Source organism: Arvicola amphibius, chromosome 2, assembly GCF_903992535.2.
Source record: "Arvicola amphibius chromosome 2, mArvAmp1.2, whole genome shotgun sequence".
NCBI classification, from domain to species: domain Eukaryota; kingdom Metazoa; phylum Chordata; class Mammalia; order Rodentia; family Cricetidae; genus Arvicola; species Arvicola amphibius.
In genome coordinates, this window is record NC_052048.2 from 144,285,772 (window position 1) to 144,306,332 (window position 20,561).

General features: G+C 48.9%; 1 protein-coding gene across 1 annotated transcript; it reads left to right on the forward strand.

The window, feature by feature from the left end:
- The first annotated feature begins 6,849 nt into the window (after nt 1–6,849).
- LOC119807341 lies at nt 6,850–20,161 on the forward strand. The gene is made up of 7 exons (XM_042054561.1): nt 6,850–6,926; nt 7,890–8,018; nt 8,753–8,842; nt 9,892–10,752; nt 17,105–17,238; nt 17,617–17,665; nt 19,197–20,161. The coding sequence occupies exons 3-7, from the start codon at nt 8,800–8,802 to the stop codon at nt 20,081–20,083; spliced, it is 1,974 nt and encodes a 657-aa protein (XP_041910495.1). The 5' UTR covers nt 6,850–6,926; nt 7,890–8,018; nt 8,753–8,799; the 3' UTR covers nt 20,084–20,161.
- The last annotated feature ends 400 nt before the right edge of the window (nt 20,162–20,561 follow it).

Consider the following 20,561-nt stretch of genomic DNA (forward strand, 5'->3'; position numbering starts at 1 on the left):
TCTGAACAGAGGAAAGAGCAGGCGAGAAGCCCCTGAGCATCCTCAGAGGTCTCAGCTAATGCGCCTCTGCTCACTTGACCACAATCACCTGTTCACATGCACTGAGGATGTGTGTGAAGAAGCCGAGAAGGGGAGGAGGGTCCCAGTAAGGGAATCAGAAACCAGTTTCTGTGAAGCACAGTGAGGGGAGGGGACATGACGAACCCTGAGGTGATTTTTTTATTTTCCATAAGAAAAATGTCAGGACCTGTCTGACCGAACCCAGCTCCATGTCTGCCATCCGCCTATAGATCTCGCTGCCCTTCGACTCCTTTGATGACCTGAGAGTGTCTTGCTGCCACTTCTCTTGGGGTATGCTCTGCTTCTTCCTAGAAACACATCTAATCCCTTTCCCTACTCACTGTTAATTCTTCAGCTTCACTGCAAACAATATTATCTCTCCTTAGAAGTGTTTTCACTGCCACCGCCATCAGTGGAGCCCCTGTAACTCCCAGCGCACCCCGGAATTCTTCCTAATTACATTCACCGTGGTGAAGTCTCTTCAATGGTATGCCTAGTCGAGAAAGTCAGAGCGGGCAGGTTGTGATAAGAAAGTCTTACTTTCTGAAAAGATGGCAGCAGAATCCTTCCAGGGTGGAGGAACAGTCAGAAAAGTACCACGGTTGAGATATCTAGACATGAAATGAAATCTATGCTTTCCTAAAACAGGTTCAGATGCAACTAAGGTGATCAAAGAGAGAGGAACTGGGGATGGGAGAGATGGCTCAGCTACTAAAAACACCTGATGTTCTTGTGAAGGACCTGGGCTCAATTCCTAGCACCCACATGGCAGCTCACAACCATTTACAACTCGGGTTCTAGGGATCTGATGCCCTTTTCCGGCCTCCATGGGTACTGTATGCATGCGGAGCACAAACATACAGGCAAAACACCAAACACATTACAATAATCAATTGAACTTTTAAAAAGTAGAGAATTGCTCTATACTAGTAGACAAGATCACTTATTAATAACATTGCCAAAAACTAAATAAACTAACAACCAACAGAATCTGGCAGAGTCTTAAACGATTGAGATGTCTTATGGGGGCAAACAAGATTCAGTATTTGAAAATATTTCCTATATAACTTAAAGCATTCCAGAGCCGTGAAGTAGTGCAGACTGAGCACCTCCTCAGCTGCCAGACAGTAGTTAAAGAAGCTAAAACCCTGATAAACCACTACCCTCCTGCCTGTAGCAAAGTTTTCCATCTCAACCACAGTCGCCATCTTGTTTATTAAGAAACATTGATGTCATGCCATGGACACAGGAAGACGGTAGAGGCCGCTGCCACAGCCACTGTTGACGTTCTTCTAGGTACTAGTTATAATAAGCTAGCAGTGGAAGAACCAAGAAGTTTGTTTTCTAAATTCAAGGAGACAAGACAAGCTGTCCACCATTTGAACCAAAAAAAGTGTACCTCAACAAACCAACATCAAAATAACCAACAGCGCAACTGAGAAACTGTCAGAAATGCAAAAGATGGACATCAATAGACATTGTTCTGAGCATATTGAAACTACTCACTATTTCCACGTTGAGCAATCTGTGTGAAAATCACAATGAAAATTTCACCTATTGCTAAAGATAAAATGGTGAGCAGGGATTTGGGAGAAGCTAACATCAGCAAGAGTAGTGAGATGCACTTTGCTGATGTTTTTATTGCAAGCAGTGCAGCGATGCCTTCCACACTTGTCAGTGCCTGCATCAGTTGTTAACTGGTTCTCCCTGAGGAAGTCAATTTAGGCAGCTGCGTCGCCTGTTCCTCCATTGAAAGTCACTCTAAAATCTGAGGAAGGAATACTTTTATGACATTCATGGTTTTCTGTATCAGGAGTTCTAGCAAAGCCCAGAATGTACAGCTAGAGTGGTCCAAACGACCACAGATAGTAGAGACAGCTAAATAAGGGGACATGTTTGAGCCTGTGGCTGTCACCTGTTTCTAGGTTCTCTGAGGTCTGGGTGGAGTTTCCGTCTCACCTTCCAGTTCCCAAGTAATGGACAGCTGTTCCCCAGATAATTGATTCGGAGACTTAATATAAATTACAACTGCATGGCTGATAGCTCAAGCTTGTTACTAGCTAACTCTTACACTTAAATTAGACATTTCATATCTATGCTTTGCCACGTGACTTATGACTTGTTACCTCATTTTCTACACACCCTGCTTCCTCCATGGCTGGCTAATGTCTCCTCTGACTCCACCCTTCTTCCCATCATTCTCCTAGTTTGGTTGTCTCACCTAGAATTTCCACCTGGCTATCAGCCAGTCAGTTCTTTATTAATCAATGAGAGTAATACATACTCAGGTATACAGAAGGATTAATCCACAGCACCGAGGTGCACTTGTGGAGACAGGAGTGGACTCTTTCACACCTTTTCAAGGCGGCAGCACTCCTCCCCTGGTGAGTTTGCTTCCCCAAGACCACCAGAGCATTGTAAAGTCTAAAGGCAGCGTTGGTCAGCTCTGTTCATTACCCAGCTAATAACAGGGAAGAAGGAGAATTCTGTGTGAGCCCTGAGTTCACAGACGCACGGAGACTTCATTTTAGTAGCCCATTGCGTTGTCATAGCAGCTCTGCCATGTCCATTCGCTGAAGTAGGGGCTCTGAATGTGCTCAGGTGGGACTGTAAGAGGTACCACCTCACATGTGCCTTTAAGGACTTGTCTGCAAGCCCTGCGGACAGAAGCCCTGACCCATCCACAGCTCCCACCAAACCTGCTCCATTCCCACTACACCGTCGTTCACACTAGGGGACCCCTTGTTCTGAATAGAACACTTCCAACATAAAGCTACATAGCAAAACTCCAGACTGAGAAGACCTACATTGTAGTCTCAAGGAAGGAGGCCATCATTGCATTCCCCAGCCTTTGCAAAGCCCTAATAATTCCACCCAAACTTCTCTAAATCAGTCTCAAGCAACTAACAATATAGCAAGGGTTTCTATAAAGTATAAGGCAATTATCAAGGGTTTCTATAAAGTGTAAGGCAATTAGATGCCAATCTAACTGTTTACCACTTATCTCCATTGGATGAGCACTGACCTCGTAAGTTTGCCTGCAGTGGGTGATGGCTTAAATGCCTTCATCTTTGCTACTACACCTCTGCAAGCATCCAGAAAATAGATTCAATACGAGAGTGGGTTCTTATGAAGAATGACATCACATTAACTCACAAATAAAGACTTTTAAAATGTGTTTGAGTGTTTTGTATTTATGTATATATGTGCACCACATGCAAGCCTGGTGCCCATGGAGGTCAGAGGTCAGGAGATGGCAGAGGTCAGAAAAGGGCAGAGGGCAGGACAGGGTGGAGGTCAGAAGAGGGCAGAGGGCAGGAAAGGGTGGAGGTCAGAGGTCAGGAGAAGGAAGCAGTCAGAAGAGGGCAGATGGCAGGAGAGGGTGGAGGTCAGAAGAGGACATTGCATCCCCTGGAACTGCGTTATGAATAGTTAGTTTTAAATTATCTGAGCCATCATGTGGGTGCTGGGAAACGAACCCACACCTCTGCAAGAGTAACAAGTGCTCTTAATTGATGAGCCATCTTTCCAGCCCCTACAAATAAAAAGGACCACCTAATATGTGTTCATCCACTCCTGAGCATGCATTTAAAGGAGGTTTGGGGTGAGGAGGAGATGGCTGTGCAGCGTGAGAATGGCACACTGGAGCAGGACATGGCACTGTCCCTGCCCAAGCGTTGTCCATGAGCTGATCCAAGGAAGTGGCCACTGTCTTTACATCATGACCCTTACCCTCAAGAAAAGGACAGTGACCGACACCCGACATCAGAGATGGAAAACTCACAAGAGACACATCTTTGTGCTTCCTGTGCTGGCAGCACCCGCCTCTCAGTGACATCACTGCGCTCTCACAACTGCCTCTGGGGGTGTTGGGCTCTGCACCTGTCTCTCCTGTGAAACTCTGACAGCCAGCAATACGCTGTGCGTTCACAGCAAAACCGCTTTACTTCCCAACGTGCAAAGTCTCAGGATTCAGAGCAAAGTGACATGAAGCAGCCTCTGCAGAAGAAGCAGGGGGTGGCTGTGTGCATTCTGCGTCCTCTTCCCATCAGAGGCCACAGAGCCGCCTTCTCTGGAGAGCACCGCCAGCTGGCTGCTGTGGCGTTTCTTCTGGAAGAGTGGGTGTGGGGAGAGCAACTGATAGCAATTGATCTTATTGTGAGAGTCTGGATATTTTTAGGGTGTGTTTAGATTAAATACCCTCTTAACTCATAATCCTCACAAAGTATGCCACGTCTAAACCTCCCCAAAGGACAGCAGGCTAATGAAGCTTACAAGGGAGCTCTGTAAAACTTGTCAGTAACACACCCCTCCACCACAACTTGGGATTTTTAAAAATATTAAATCCATTTGTTCTTTTTGCTTTGCAATTTTTATCACATCTTTACCTGTGCCTCTTTCCTCTTACAGTATTCTGTATCATTTTGCTAAAAAGTATGCCTTAACCAAGCCTGGAGGCCTGTAATGCAGGCCTGTGATACCAGTTAGCTGGAGAGGCTGAGGCAGGCAGGTGGCAGGTTGAAGGCATGCCTCCACTACAAAGCAAATTCAAGGCTGGGTTGGGCAACTCAGTGAGACATTGTCTTCAAATGAGAGGTAAAAAGAGGGCCAGAGACACAGTTTAATGCTACAGCCCTTGCCTAGCATGCATGTGCTCAGCCCAGGATTCAATCCCCAGCCCTGAAAAAATAAATATAACTGCTGCTCAAATGGTGGCTACCGGCCACATGCATGCAATAGTTAATCATCTGAACTAAACTGTAGAGCATAGTCTCCCTGTCACTCCAGCTACACAGCCAAACATCGGAGCCTCACAAGCCCTGGGAATATCGTTATCATTGCAGAATACGTGAAACGCAGAAATTCTTCACAAACAAGGGCTGTGCAAGAAACCACAAGACAGTTGTCAATAGTATCTTAATATGTCTGTGGTCTGACTCATTTCCCAGAATTGCTCTACACCACAAGAATAAAATGAACTGTTGTGACTCAGTAGTTCACAGCAGGCCCTGCTGACTCATTTCAGCCGTGGTCTGGTCCTTCTTCCTCACTTCTCTCTTGTATGTGTCGACTTCTATGGCCACATGGCCAGATTGTATAGGACACAGGGACAAATTTCCTTCTAAGTGTGGTGTTACAAGGGCAAGAGTGGAGAGAGTGGGCCAGGAAGAAGGTTCCTTGAGGAGGTTCCCACCCTCTGTAGTGAGGATGAACCTAGGGCCTCACACATTAGGTAAGCATTATGCTACTGTGCTATGTCCCCAGACCCCTTTTTAGTTTTTATTTTGAGGCAGGGCTGCCTAGGCTGCCCTTAAACTCACGATACTTCCTGCCTCGATCTCCCTAGAGTTGGACATGTCTGTGTTTGTTGGGGACATCTTTAAAGCTATGCTGAGACATAGGCTCAAAGGGTGGAACAAGAGAAAAATCAGCATGCCCACCCTATAGGAACAGCCCAGAGACTGGCTTTCCCTCCAGCTGGTCAGCTGGCAGTCCCCAGTGTCTGGCTATTGCCCTTGCCCAGAGGTTGCATCTGCTGAGGAGAGACACCTCTAGGTAAGCGTTTTCTCCAGGGGAAGTTTACATTTAATAACCAGCTGACAGAGTTATAAAATCCAGTCCCCTCTTCTTCAGTCTCAAGATCAGTGCAAACTGTAGAGTGCCTTGTGGAGTCACCATTTGTTGTGACTGTGTCTCAGTCTAACTTGTCTTTGCCCAATCCTGTTCTTTCCTTCCCTTCCCATCCACAAATCTCAAGATGACTCCCTAGTGGCTCCTTTCACCACTGCTCTGTCTCCCACCTCAATAGCCCACAAGCCTTGGTGCCCAGTCTTTACACGCATGCACACATGCACACATGCTCACACACATGCACACATACACAAGGATACATACACACACAGATACACATATAGAAACAGCATAGTTTGCAATACTAATAGAGCAAAAGAAAAAATTATGTAATTATTCCAATCACAATTAAAACATATTTAAAAATAGCTCACACCTCTGAATAAAAAGTGTTTACTTAGTGAAATAGGAATGAAGTCTACATGCACAGATTTAAAAATTAATCACTAATAGCCAACATCAGCCTCAGTGATATTAGGTATTCTGTTTCTTTAATTTTTCTTTTTTGTTTACTTAAGTACTGGGCATAGAACCCAGGACCTTGGGTATTCTAGGTAAATGCTCTATCAGTGAGTTACACCCCTAGTCTTTGGTGCTTTGTCTTGTTTTGAGATGAGGGTCTTTTGTTTTGGTTTGTTTTGGTTTTTCTTCAAGACATGGCTTCTCTTTGTAGCCCTGGGTGTCCTGGAACTTGCTTTGTAGACTCAAAATCATAGAGATCCACCTGCCTCTGCCTCCCAAGTGTTGGAAGTAAATCCATGCACCACCACACCTGGCGAGTCTGGAGTCTTCTTAAGTACCCTAGAATGCTCTTAAATTTGCATCAACCTGGAAACTAATTTATAGTAAGAGAAATCCTTAAAGAGCAAAAGAGAACTGAAGATTAGCAGTAACCAAGTCTAGGACAGAGTGAGACCTCGGAGTCCTAGATCTTCCTTCCCCCGCTTGGCTCTGGCACCATGTTTGATGCTACGGACCCCTTGGTCACAGTGCTTGATTCTATATGGAAATGCCAAGACCACAGCTGCATGGCAAATGTCTCTGTCTCTTTAAGCCGTCATCATCCGGCCTTTCTCTGGGTTTCCTGATCTGAGGGACCCAGGCCGCCCAGTGACTTCCTCTCTGCTCTGCCTTCAGCACCGAAAGACCAAGATACCTCTTTACTCATGGCTGGAGGGAAGGCAGGAGTTCTCTGTGGCTTCTCTGGGCCACTTTAAAGTCTGTCAACAAGAAAGGTGAGCTTGAGCCTGTGAGCCAGGGTGGAGAGGGGGCTGGGCTAAGAGCAAAGTGTCTGCTGCCTACACACCAGCATTTTACAAAGCACTACGCAGGAGCATACCGTGCAAGCGCATGCGGGGCAGGCAAGAGCAGGTGTCCAGATGCCTGAGGGGTGGTCTGGGTTTCAACTTGAGTATGTTTGGAGGAAGTCTTAGGAGTACACAAATTCTTGATGGGCAGATCTTGTCTCTTCCCAAACTTCATTCATATGGTAAGAGAAGCCTATTCTAGATCCCATTCCAGGAGCAAAGTGCAGTTTAGAAGATACCATTCCTCAAACTGCACATCCAACAAATGCAGAAGATGCTCTGTCTCTATAAACCATGCCTTCAAGGCCAGTCTTGATGTGCCAAGTCTGCGTCCCTCTGAAGTCTCTTATTCTCACACCTGTATGCGTGTGCGTGGGGGGGGCTCTAACACACCTCGGAGGAATGGAACTTGGCCATCAAGCCCTGCCCCCACCTGTCATTTAAACCTTTGCTTCCTGATTGGTTTGTCCCGCTCCAGCTATAGGGACCTCACAGTTTTTCATGTCTATAGTGAAGAGTTGGAGAAATAGCTCGTTTTCAAACGCTGGGTGTGGATTAACCCCTTGAGGAACGATCCGCGTGTTCTAGCAGAACCACCGAGGACGGGCCCAAGAGATGCAATGTCCAGGGGAATACCTAAGTATTTCCGAGAAACACCAAGGGAGAAACTAGATAACTCCCAAGCTCTCTTAAGCATGTAGAACTGTTCTTGCTTTATATTTCCAGATAATAAAAGCCATTAGTCACCCAAGATTTCACTCAGTGTTTGTTTTTCTCTTAAAAATAAAACATTGAAAATACTATTGGCTTCCACTCTGAGCTCCGGGGAGTCCTGGGGGCCTGCCCTGGGCTCCCCTGAGTCCATGCACACCTTTCCTCATTTCCCCCCAGGACAAGGTCTTCAAGCTCCTGCAGAAGTCTTGTTCGCTGCTTTCAGTCTTGTGGCTGCTTCTTCAATTCTGCATCATTTGTGGGAATTTGCTGATTCCCACACTCAGAACAGAGACACAGAACCACACAGTGAGTTCTACTAAAGGCTTTGGGGAGACGGAAGAGGTGTTAACCCAACCTATTCTCAAAGCCCCTCTCGGGAGACAGGGTGTTGAGTTAACATCTTCCTTCTCTGTGTGTGTGTGGTGCCCACAGGGGGAGTGTTGGAGGAAACCCATCACCCCTAGTGGAGACAAAGAGACAGATTCTGAAATGATGGAGGAATGCAGATAAGCAGACAAGAATGTGGGAGCAGAGCTCTCACCAGAGAAAAAGCCAGAGAGGGCTGGAGAGACTGAGGCCTGCCCGCTGGAAATGAGGCTGGAGCAGCAGACTGAGGGGACACTGTGCTTTGTGCTTAGGGACTCCTGGGACCAGGCACACATAACCAGAGCGTGCTTGGCTGTATCGAATAACTGTACAGTCAGAACTTCTTTGGTGGAAGAGAAGTGTGTAAAGAGAAGGGCTCAGAAACTCATCAGACAACTTTGTGGAGCTGGTTCTCTCCATCCATCTTTACTGGGCTCAGGAGAGCAAGCTCAGGTTGTCAAGCTAGCACTGCAGCCGTCTTTCTGGTCCCCCCGGAAACTATTCTTCAAAAATCCAGATGCTCTCGATAAGAAGGAACAGCAGATTTTCCTGTGGTGACAAAAGGCACCCACCATGTCTCTGCTCACCTGGCCCTTAAAGCCTTGCTTTGCATTTCAGTGTCCCCTGCTCTTTAGACTTAGCCTGACATTGTGGCTGGTTTTGCCTGTCTGCAGGAATGAGCGCATGAATGAGTAAATCGTGACTGAGAGTCCTGAGAAGCATGGGAGGAAGGAAGATGGCAAGAGACAAGGAAAGCACCTATGGTAACAGCCCTTCTCTCAATGCATCCCTGCTGGTGTGGGCACTAAGGGTAGGAAGTGGGTGGAGTTTCCTCAGATCTGGGAGCCCCTGGGATGAAACAGCTGGACCCATTTGATTGTGTCTCTGCCCCTGCCCTGCTGAGATAAGCTCACAGCTTTGACCCCCGGTCACTGGTTCCCACAGCATGAAGGAGGATCCTAAACCTAATCTGGTCTCCACAAAAACAACACAGAGGATGGGAAATCCAGGACTAGAGTGAGCCTCACTCACCAGGTCTCCAGTGTTAGAATAGAGGGCTAACTGCCTATTTAGTATTTTGGGGGGGGGGGTCAGGGAGATGACTGTGGGTAAAGGCACAAGCAGCCAAGCCTGATTGGTTGACTTCAACCCCTGAGCCCACTGATGCAAGAAGGGAACTGACTCCTGAAACTTGACCTTTAGCCTCCATAGGACACAGTGATAGGGAGCCCCCATAGATAAAATGTAATAAAATATTATCCAAAGGGGAGCTTTCTCTTTAAGGAGCCAGCTTAAGACAAGAGAGGAGAAAGAGGGAAGCAGGTGAACTCTCCTCTCTAAAGGGGGGAGGAGGGGGGAAGGCCCACATTGTCTTCACTTCCGTAGGAGAGGTGTGCCCTAGTCTGAGCACTTCCTGCTCTTACACAAGCACTTGGTGGGCTGCCATCCAACCTGTGCCTGGGACTGAGGGCTCCCCTGTGCTTGATGATCAGCATCTGTGGGGGGAACATTAGGGTCAAAACAGCATCAGGTCGGCCTGTGTGTGCAGGACCAGAGATCCTGGAAGACCCAGGAGTTATAATGGACACTTTCTGAAAGGCAGCAGGAGCACCTACAGGTGCAGGGAATACAAAGGCACAGAGGAAAGATGGGGAGGAGTCTGAGCTCTGAGAGCCCAGAGCAGATGGGAGCATCAGCTTCCAAGGGGAGCAGGCACTGCGGTTCATCCCCTTTTGGGCTGAAGGTTAGAACATAGGTGAGCCCCGGGGAAAAGCCGTGTCTCTGACTCAGTGTTGCCCTATCTGGCCCTCAGGCTTGGAGGAGGATTCACAGATCCCAAGGGGGCCCCCACTGAGGCTCATCCTGGTAGGTAGGACCGGGACCGGCAAGAGTGCCACTGGCAACACCATCCTGGGGCGGACGTGCTTCGTATCCAAGCTGGGGGCTGTGCCTGTTACCAGATCCTGCTCCTGGGCCAACAGGAAATGGGCTGGCTGGTATGTAGAGGTGGTGGACACCCCGGATGTCTTCAGCTCCGAGGTCAAACAGACGGACCCTGCGTACTCGGAGACAGCCCACTGCTTCCTACAGACGTCGCCCGGGCCGCATGCGCTGCTGCTAGTCACCCAGCTGGGTCGCTTCACCACTCAGGACAGCCAGGTGCTGGCCCGGGTGAAGCGGGTGTTCGGGGAGAAGGTGATGGCGCGGACTGTTGTGGTGTTCACTCGCAAGGAGGACCTGGCAGGAGAGTCTCTGCAGGATTACGTGCAATGCACAGACAATCGCGCGCTGCGGGAGCTGGTGGCTGAGTGCGGGGGCCGCGTGTGCGCCCTAAACAACCGAACCACTGGCCCCGAGCGCGAGGCACAAGCTGAGGAGCTGCTGGGCCTGGTCGCTGGCCTGGTGAGGGAGCACGGGGGCGCGTACTACTCCAATGAAGTGTATGATCTGGTGAGGACCCTGCGGGACTCTAGCCCCCAGGACCAAGTCAGCAAGGTGGCAGAGATGGTGGCAAGACGCATGCAGAGGCCGCTGCGCACCAGGCTGCTAACTGGGCTGTGGGACTGGCAGAAATCTTACAGGAAGAGCTGGAGACGGGGCGTGGCTATTTTCCTGGGTGTGGCCTTCCTGATCTACCTGCTGGTCTACAGAAAGGCGCCTCAGGACCAGAACAGCAGATAATGCTGGTCTTAGAAGATGTTTTAATAGGAAGAAAATCTTTTAAAAAGGAATCCTTAGATCTCTGCTCAGAGCTCGCAGTACTGCGGGAAACACGGTATCAGCTTTGCAAAGGCTTCGGAGGTGATGAGTCTCAACTTTAACTATATAATTCAGAGTTTTAAAAAATAAAATTGTTTAAAGTTTTCCTTTAGACCTTCTCATCATCCCTGTGGGTCATTCTTCCCTTAAAACAGCAAATACTCCCGGTAGCTTGTAAATGGGGACAAAGTCACAGCACAAAGAGAACAAGCATTTTCTTTTCTTTTTAAAACTTATTTTTTGGTAATTTCATATAATAGATTTTGGTCATATCCTCCCACTTTCCTCAAGTCCTCCCAAGTCCCTACCACCTCCCTCCTCTCAGAACTTCATGGTTTTTGCTTGTTTGTTTTTTATGTCTTAACAGCAGCACGAAGCTGGATTTGTTGGCCAATACTCCTGAGCATGAGGCCTGCCCTGTGTGTGGCTGATATACCCAGTGTCGCTTCATTGAAGAGAATCGATTTTCCTTCCCCCAGGAGTTATAATTTGTTACTAGTTTCTTAGAAGGGGCATTTATGTCTGGCTTGCACTTGCTCGGGTGTTGGGCGTGCCGCCACGGCCTCTGTGATCACGTGTGCACCTGCCCTGTTGTGTCTAGAAAGTTCTTTTCTTGAAGTCACCCAGCAGCTGAGGCTCTTAGGGTCCCCCTGTCCTCCCTTCCACAGAGATCTCTAATGAGATAGCTGGCCAGGAGCTTCTTCCCTGTGCTCAAACCAAAGCTCAGGGCCTGGAAATTGGCTTCCCTAATTAACAGTCACAAGGACAGAAGGGTCACCGCCTGCTTTCTAGAGAACACAGGCACGTGGCTTCTTTGGGGTTAATTTGTTTCTCTGTGAAAATAGATATCTAGTTTGGAAGCTATCAAAGTTTTTTCATTTTATTTTTCTTTAAACAAAGGAATTATTTCACGATGGGCTTGATGGCACATGCCTGCCACTCAGGAGGCAGAAGCAGGAGGATCGAGTGTTCCTAGCTCAGGGCCCTGGGTTCAATTCCTAGTTGGGGGGGGTGTTAATGTGTGAACTCTTGACAGTTAGGTTTCTGAGAGGTTCTGGCTTTGTCTGAAGAGTTACAACCTGCCAGGAGGGATCAGGGTCTGTTGATTTCCTCCCCACCTCCCACCCTACCCTAACAAACGGAACCAAACTCACTCCAGCCCTGTCTACATGAAACTACATGAAAATGTAAAAGCCAAGGGGTGAATAAATATCAAAATGAGGAAAACTCTAACAGGAGCAGAAACATCCCTCAGAATTCCTTCTCTTTTCCTTCCTTCTTTTGTTCATTTTTTCTCTCTCTTTCTTTCTAAAAGAAACAAAATAAACAACAAGAACAAAAAAAACCACCAGCAGCCCTTAGACTCCTTCGTCTTCCTATCTCCCTTTGCTATGAGATGTTTATCCCCTTAAATCCCCTTTTCCTCTCCAGGTGAAGAGCAGTCAGAGCTGGTGGAATGCAAACGTGGGGAAGGTCAGACCCTGCTCCTCAGGGACACAGGCTCTAACTTAGGTTGAAGCCCTCCCCTCCCATCGCAGACCTTCCTCTTGCCGGGAGGATGTGGGGAGCTCATTTCCCTCTGGATAAAGACACAGCTGGTCACTACCAATTAGGAGAAAGGACAGTGACACTAATAAAGGTGTTACCACATGCTCTGGAGGAAGAGCTATGGCTTCTTATTAGACTGTCTCACTCGGTGGCCTAGGCTGCCTTCTAACTCAAGGCAATCCTCCTGTTTCAGATCCCTGACAAACAATGATAAGAAAAAGCCACCGTGCTCAGCTTGAGTTAATGTCTCCTCTTGAAAATGGATGCAGAGGACTGTATCTATCTGGTTTTAAACTCTCCCCACCGCCCCCCCCCCCTTAGTGTGTCACCTTCTCAGCTCCCCTGAAATCCTAGTATCCATAATCTAAAGCCAAACACACTTCCCTGCCAACAGAAAGCATCATGGGGGAATTCTGAGATGAGAACCACCTGCATAAGCCAGAGCTGGGTTTTGTGCTCAAGGTTCAATACTTAACAGGTGCAGTCAGGTAAAGAAATGCTCCACACAGCAGAGAAGAGGCAGTCAGCACCCAGTCTCATGTCTGAGCTCAGCTGCCCTTTGAGGGGGCTCTCAGGCCCTCTGGGACCAGCAGCGCTTTTCTGCCCCCGTTTAGGGGACCGGTCTAAAGACAAGGTGGTCATGTGGGTCTTGGGGGCGAGCAGATGCTCACCTTCGGTGCTAATGGGGGGAATCCGGGGCCCAGCACTTTCCAGTCATAAGAGGGCTTTCTGGAACCTGGGGGACGGGGCCCGTCCTCCACCGCCCAGCATCTGACTCCCAATGCTTTGCGTGCTCAGACCTTCCTGAAGAGGAAATGAGGAGGGCAGGGCGGCCTGTCAGCTTTCCACAGGAAGCGGCCATTTACCACGGCAGCTCTGCTGTGTTCTGGAGGATTTCAGGTCAGCGTTCAAGGCCTTTCCCCCCACTTTAGGGGACAGCCTGCGGGGCAGTGGCGTGTGCTGCGTCACCGTGTTTTTTCTTCTTTTCCTGACTCTGGAGTTACGGCTCTGCAAGTGGTCTTTCTGTGAGAGCATCATCCAGCAGGCACAGGTCCTCTGCCTGCAAGTGACTCCCGCTGGTGACTGGAGGCTGAGCCCTGCTGGCCCGGGTAAGGAGGAACCCACCATGGCGCTGACAGCCACTTGGGGGCTGGGAGGACCAACGGGGACCTGTTCTGCTCCTCTTTAGCGGGCCCTCAGGCGAGCTCTGGTACTCTAGGACAGTGAAGTGAGCATCGGCGACAGCATATGGTGGGGCAGAGCCCTGAAATTTCCATGTCATCATCCCCAGGCCCATGGGGTGCTGGGACTTTCCGCCCCATTGCCTGCGCCTTTCTGAAACCCTCGGTTTAACAAAGCTGAACCAATGTCCCTTCCTCTTCCGCAGCTGGGAAACTAAAGTCCCAGCGCCCGCAGGTTTTCCCAAGATCCCCAGCAGGTGGCGAACTCTTCTCCATTTTTACCCCAGACTCCTCAAAGCCCACTCAGGTCAGACAGGCTTCACCTCTAGGAGATCAGCATGGGGCCTTAAGGCTCTACAGAGCAGGGTGGAATCTCCGTGTTCCCTCCATCATGATCCAGTTTTCCCCTAGAAGGCCAGTCAGTGAATTCTTTCTCATGACCTTGTTCTGAAACCACCCTATTCTTCCCAGTCTGCGTAGCCCATACCTTCCCTATAACACAGCCCAAGACACTGTGGCAGGACAACAGCCGTGAGTTCAAGACTCGTGTGAGCGCTCCCCTTGTTAGCTGAATCTTACAGGAGAGGGTGGTTTTCCTGGACTCTTGGTCACCAACCTGCTCTGTGACTCCAGGACCTGGATATAAAGGCCAGGGAGAGGCAGATGGGTGGAGCAGATCAGTGAAGATGTTTTTGTTTATTTTTAGTTGTGTCAGAGAGTGCAGCACACACTGGTGCTATGGGACACTTGTAGAGGAGGAGGATAACTTCTACCCTCCTACTTGGTGCAAGCAGCATCTTTCTTGTTGCTGCTACACCATGGGCTTGCTGGCCTGACGGCTTCTGGTCGAGTCTCCTCTGTTCACCGGCTGCCTCACTGTGTGAGACACTGGGATTGCGGACGCAGGCAAGCATCTCCAGCTTTTCACTGCGTTCTGGGCCTCAGAGCCAAGTCCTCAAGCTTGTGCAGCCGATGCTCTACCCCTGTGTCATAGCCGCCAGCCTGGTTCCTATGCATCAGCAGGCCAGAAGGACCGTCTCTCATAAAGTGGATCCCTGAGCTGTGTTCTCACTGCTGGGTAAAATAAAGCGTCGTGATGAATCAGCTCGGCTGGTTTCAGACAAGAATGTTCATTTCGTGTGTTTGCTTCTGCCTGCTCCCTGAGTGACACCTGCCCCCTGGTCACCCCCTGCCGCTCACATGCTGCCTGCCAATCTCCCGTGGCCTCTGCACCCAGGCTGCGGAAAATTAGCAGAATTTTCCTTTTGGAGCAGAAATCCATGTCCATTCTCGATGGCCCCACTGTTGTGTGCTCTGCAGGCTGACAGCCACAGCGTCTCTTCGTGTCCCTCATACGCCCTGCCCCTCCCCTGCCTTTTCCTAGGCTGTTGTCAGTCTCTTCTCCTGTGTGACCACTTCAGTGTCTCCTTCTCATGCGCCCTGTCTCATCTCTGGGCATGTGGGCATTTGCTTATATCTGTCAACAAATTTGTCCTTTAATGGGACATATGTCTCCTGTAGTCGGTCTGATTTTTTGGAATCCAATTCAGAACCTTCCGTTCTAATGTTGCTGAGTTCGGTTGTGACAGCCACATTGCACACATGCAAGTGACGCTGAGAACCAAGCCAGGTTCTACTGAAATCCGTCAAAACAGAACAGACACCCCAGGCGGTTCTTATCTTTGAGTGATTCTTGGGGGGGGGCAAGTGGTATTTTTGTTTTGTAAAAACATGAACTTAGGTATAGAAGTATGCTTCTTTCTCTATGCTGGTATTGGAGAGACTTCCAGCAATCAGTACTTCCTTGTGTCCAAAGCACGGGACAGCAGCATCATACACAGGGTTCCAGGAGAGCAGGCGTATTGATTTATTAGGGATTATCTCCCCCAACTACCCAGTGAGTGAGAAGTCCAACAGACGACACAGACAAAAAGAGCTATTTGGGGAGAGTTAGCTATAAGGCAAATGTGAGACTCTGGGCAGCTCATGTAACTTTAATAGAAATTCTGGTGGTCTGTCACTAACAGCACAGGGAGCACAAGAAAAAGATGCGCATGCAAGAAGCCTGGATACAATGAGTGTCTGCAGGGGGAGTCGCAGTGGGGAAGCTCAGTTTCACCACCACGGACACTGTGTCCTTCACAGTCAAGTCTCGGACAATGAGTAGAGACAGTGCTCTATGACTCGAAGAATTTTCCTAGAACAGGGTATAGCTTACAGTAACAAGAACGGTACGAGCCAAGAGAAGTGTGTTCTTCCCTGGGTGCAAGGAGAGGAGGGGGAGAAGAGGGGTGGGGAGAAGTGGGGCAGGAAGAGGTGGACAGGCAGAGCAGAACAGAGGAGAAGAAGGGGGCAGAGGAGGAGAGGGAGATGCCTTAAGATATTCTGGAAATGTGGAAAGAATGGATGGGTTTTTATGAGAAAGAAAGAGGCCCACGAAAAGCCTTTTTCTTTGCAAAATAAAATTGTGAAAGACAAAATAGCAGAAGCACTACCAGCAGCACATAAGCCTTGCCATGCCCCAAACTAGGTGGATGACCAGTCCTAAGTCCTAAGAGCGACAGAAATGCAGCGACCATCACGGAGTCCTGTGGAGATTTGGGGTTCGCCTGGGAGACTGGGTAGACAAGAGCAACTCGACCCACTCAAGACTTAAACCTGGCCATATCCAGCCAGCAGAAAATGTGTACCCCAGATGAACTAGCTGTTCAACAGAAGTGCCAAGGGGTGCCTATGGGGATTACCTTACAGGGTTCTTTGTTGTGAAAAAAAATTATTTCAGAACAGTCTGATGTCTATTAGCAGAAAATGAATAAGATGTTGTAAAAAGGGCATTCATGTTGAAGTTTAACATGGAAAAAACAGGACTGAGTATTGTCTAAGAATGTAAATACATATGCAAATACTCAAATACTTAAAAACATCATAATACTGATTGCTGTGAAGGCCAGAATGAGAGAATGAGACAGGAGGTTAGGAGAAGAAAAACCCAAAATCCATGAAGTACATCTGTGATGTTTTGATTTTTCTCAGGTGGTGCAACTGCAGGAGAACAGCCAACCATTTATACCCGTTCATTGCAAATGGTGGCTACTTGCTTTTAGTCTATGTTTTTAAAAATTTATTCTTACTATGTATCTTTTTTTATTCTGTTTTTTCATGTACATTTCTCAAAGTACAAATATGGTTTAAAAGTACAATCTTTTAAAAACCAGCTGACTAATTTGATATGAGATTTCATGCAGGGATGTCTGGTGTCACAGGCTAGCCCTTCCTGCTGCATGCTACTCTTTCCATCACACCGAACCAGAGACACAACATTACACCACTCACACCGAAACCAGAAAGCATTTACAGCATGGTCATCCAGTCTCTGGCTGAATGTGCTAAAGTACAAAATCCACGATTATTTGGCAGAGCAGGACCTCAAAGCCAAGCAGGGAAGATGCGTGATTAAACCCCCGGTGGGAATTTTATCCTGTCTTGTCTATCGACTCTTTCCATCATGGTACCACAGCCTTTTCCCACTCTCTCCAGGTGTGCGGAGGCAGCCAGTCCTCCTGCTCTCCTTCCTCCCAGGTCAGTTCTTGGAGGAGTTGCCATCCTCCCAGGCAAAGCCTGTTGTATTTGCCTCTTTGCCTCTGAAACATTTTCCCATGCTGGAAGGGCAGGTTCATCTACTTTGGTCCAGGTGGGGTTTTTTTGTTTGTTTTTTTTTTGTTTGTTTGTTTTTTGGGGTTTTTTTTTGTCTACTTCTTGCTCATATGAGAATGCTTCACAGATTTACACTTGCAGCCTGGCAGAGATCATTTGTTCATCTGCAGGAAACGTCTGCTTTCCCACGAGTGAGGAAGAGCAATAGCACACGGTGCTGCAATGCCCCTGCCTCACTCCAGCCAGTTACTTATAGATGTTTGCAGTCAACATAGGTGCAAGAGTTAGCCATGGAAATGGCCATGTGAGGACAGTTACCCTGAGCTACCTGAGTCAAAGCGCCTCGCTAGTTCCCACGTGCATGTGACTGTAATTCTTTCCTGTTTTGGTTCCAGAAGAAAATGGAAGGCCTCCAGAAGAGCACATATGGAGCCATAGTTGAAGGTAAGAAAGCACCAAGGTCCTAAAGGGACCGAGACCCAAAACAGGTTCAGACACTCAAGATGGAGAAGGAGAAGACAACTGTCGTTTGTTCCCCGTGTCTCCAGATCTCTGTGTCCAAGGCATTGCTGTGTTCATGTACACATCCACACACATACATACACACAGGCATAGGCATACACATGCACAGATACACACATGCACAGAGACACACATGAGCACACACACTCCACTGTGACGCTTTCCTTCACACGATGTGGTGAAATGTGATTCTGACACACGTTCAGGGTTAGAAGGGCCTGCAACTAAACAGCGACAGTTTCTCTTTCTTCCCTCATCTCCTCTCAGCTCAGAGAGGGAGGGGGTGGAGAGAGGAAGGAAGGGAGGGAGGGAGGGAGGGAGGGAGGGAGGAAGGGAGGGAGGGAGGGAAGGAGGGAGGGAGAAAGAAAGAAAGGAAGGAAGGAAGGAAGGAAGGAAGAAAGAAAGAAAGAAAGAAAGAAAGAAAGAAAGAAAGAAAGAAAGAAAGAAAATTGCCCTAAAGTGATTATGTCTTACAGAACACCCCATAACACTAAGGGAAATTAAAACCAGCACAAAGTAAAGGGAATCAGCTGGATTTTGTTTTCTGTGATACTGAGAATTGAGCCCTGAGCCTTACAATGCTGGATGAGCACTCTACCACTGAGCCACCCTCAGCTTTCCCCCAAATGACGGATTTTTAGGAGTGTAAAGGGCACTTAAAACTCATTTGGACAGACACAGGACAGCCCCGGGTCCTCATCCCTTCAAGGCTGGAGATCTGAGCTCTTGGCTTCATGGTGTTCCTCCAGCACTCCTCTTGTTATAGACCCTGGGCCACGCCCAGCAACTAGATGGCCTTTCTAGCATGTCTGCTTCTGATTCTAACCCTCTTCTCTTCCACCCTTCTGCAGCCACCCACTTTGTATCATTTCCCTGATGTTAACTGTCACCGTCCCTCACCTCAAATCCAAGTGCCCCCTTTGCTCCTAGGCTAATCCAGCTGTCTCTGAGTGTGAGCCACTGCAGCTCTTCCACCTGGAATAACCTCGGGGTGGGGGTGGGGTCCGATATGCTGAGCACATTCACACAGTATGTCTGGAGCACTGTGAGTAAAAGAGGTGGCTGTCATCCATGACTTCATCTCTGCCTCCTCCTTAACTAATGCATACTTTCACAACCAGTTTTCTGGGCAGCTGCCCTGAGCATCCTCCAGGGGGGAGCACGGGGACCTTTTCTTCAGAAATGGCACATTTGTTGTGGTCCAGATGGAACAGAGACTCTGCTTCCTGTGGCAGTCCCACCCCTTGCCCATGTGTCCTAGAATGGGCTCCCAACAGGGACTTCATGAAAGCCAAGGACCACCTAAAATTACAGGCAAACAGTTGGGAGCATTTGAATGGCACCTATTTTTCTGGGAATGAGGACAATTGATTTCAGGAGATATCCGCAAGGACCCAGGACGTCAAAGCCCAAAGACTTGCTGAGTGAGGCACAAACCTACTTTCGTCCACAGGGAGCGGGGAAGCCTACTGTGGAGCAGAATCGGGCTGCCTGAGGATCCTCTTGGTCGGAAAATCTGGCTGCGGGAAAAGCGCCACAGGGAACAGCATCCTCCTCCGAAAAGCATTTGAGTCTAGGCTTGGAGCCCAGTCAGTGACCAGGACCAGCCAGGCAGAGACGGGCACATGGAAGGGAAGGAGACTGCTAGTGGTAGACACGCCCCCCATCTTTGGATCAGAGGCCCAGGACCAAGACATGGACAAGGACATTGGAGATTGTTACCTGCTGTGTGCCCCAGGACCCCACGTGCTGCTGCTGGTGGCCCAGCTGGGACGCTTCACAGCTCAGGACACCACAGCCGTGAGGAGGGTGAAGGAGATCTTCGGGGCAGGAGTCATGAGGCACGTGATCGTCCTCTTCACCCACAAGGAAGACCTGGCAAATGAGACTTTGGATGAGTTTGTGACCCACACTGACAACCACAGCCTGCGCAGCCTGGTCCACGAGTGTGGGAGGAGGTACTGTGCCTTTAATAACAGGGCCTCAGGGGAAGAGCAGCAGGGGCAGCTGGCAGAGCTCATGGCCCTGGTGAGGGGGCTGGAGCAGGAGTGTGGGGGCTCTTTCCATAGCAATGACCTCTTCCTTCATGCCCATGTGCTCCTTAGCGATGGCTGCAGGGAGTACCAGGAAGCCTACAGGTGCTACCTGGCCAAGGTGAGGCAGGAGGTGGAGAGGCAGAAGCGGGAGCTGGAGGGGCAGGAGGGCAGCTGGGTGGTTAAGATGCTTTGCAGAGTCAGGACATGCTCGTGCTCCCAAATCGCAGCAGCCGCCCTTCTTATTGGGTGTGGTTTGATTTTTATTGGCATTTTAATAAACTTGTATGTTAACCGGTGGAACTGAGCCTTTTCAGGTGATTTCTGCCATCAGCGCCCTCTCCCAAGGTTCGCATCTCTGTCTGAACTGGGCACCTCAGTTTCACTCTCATTTGGCGCCCTTGAATCAAGTATGCAAGAAAAAAAAAATGTATTTCCTAAGTTGTGAGGGTGAATCAAGTAGTTCCATCATAAAGGTCCGGGTGTTGGTATTCAGGCATCTGCACTGGCCGCCCTTAGGGTCCTACAGGATGCGCCTCAACTGTCCCCACTAAGAACACCCCCGTGCACATTCGCCATGTTCCCTCATCAAAGTCAAGCCTCGTCCACCTCCTGTCTCCTTCTCTTCCACCACTCTTGTCCCTAGGGACCAGTTGGCCCTCTCTCTGCCCCCTTTTCTGACCCTTCTCTCCTCCTCCAATAAACCTCCACTGTGAGCCCTGCTGTAGGGCTTTACTCCTTCCTGCTGATGTTTAAACTGTAATATTGGTGTCGGACCCGCAGCA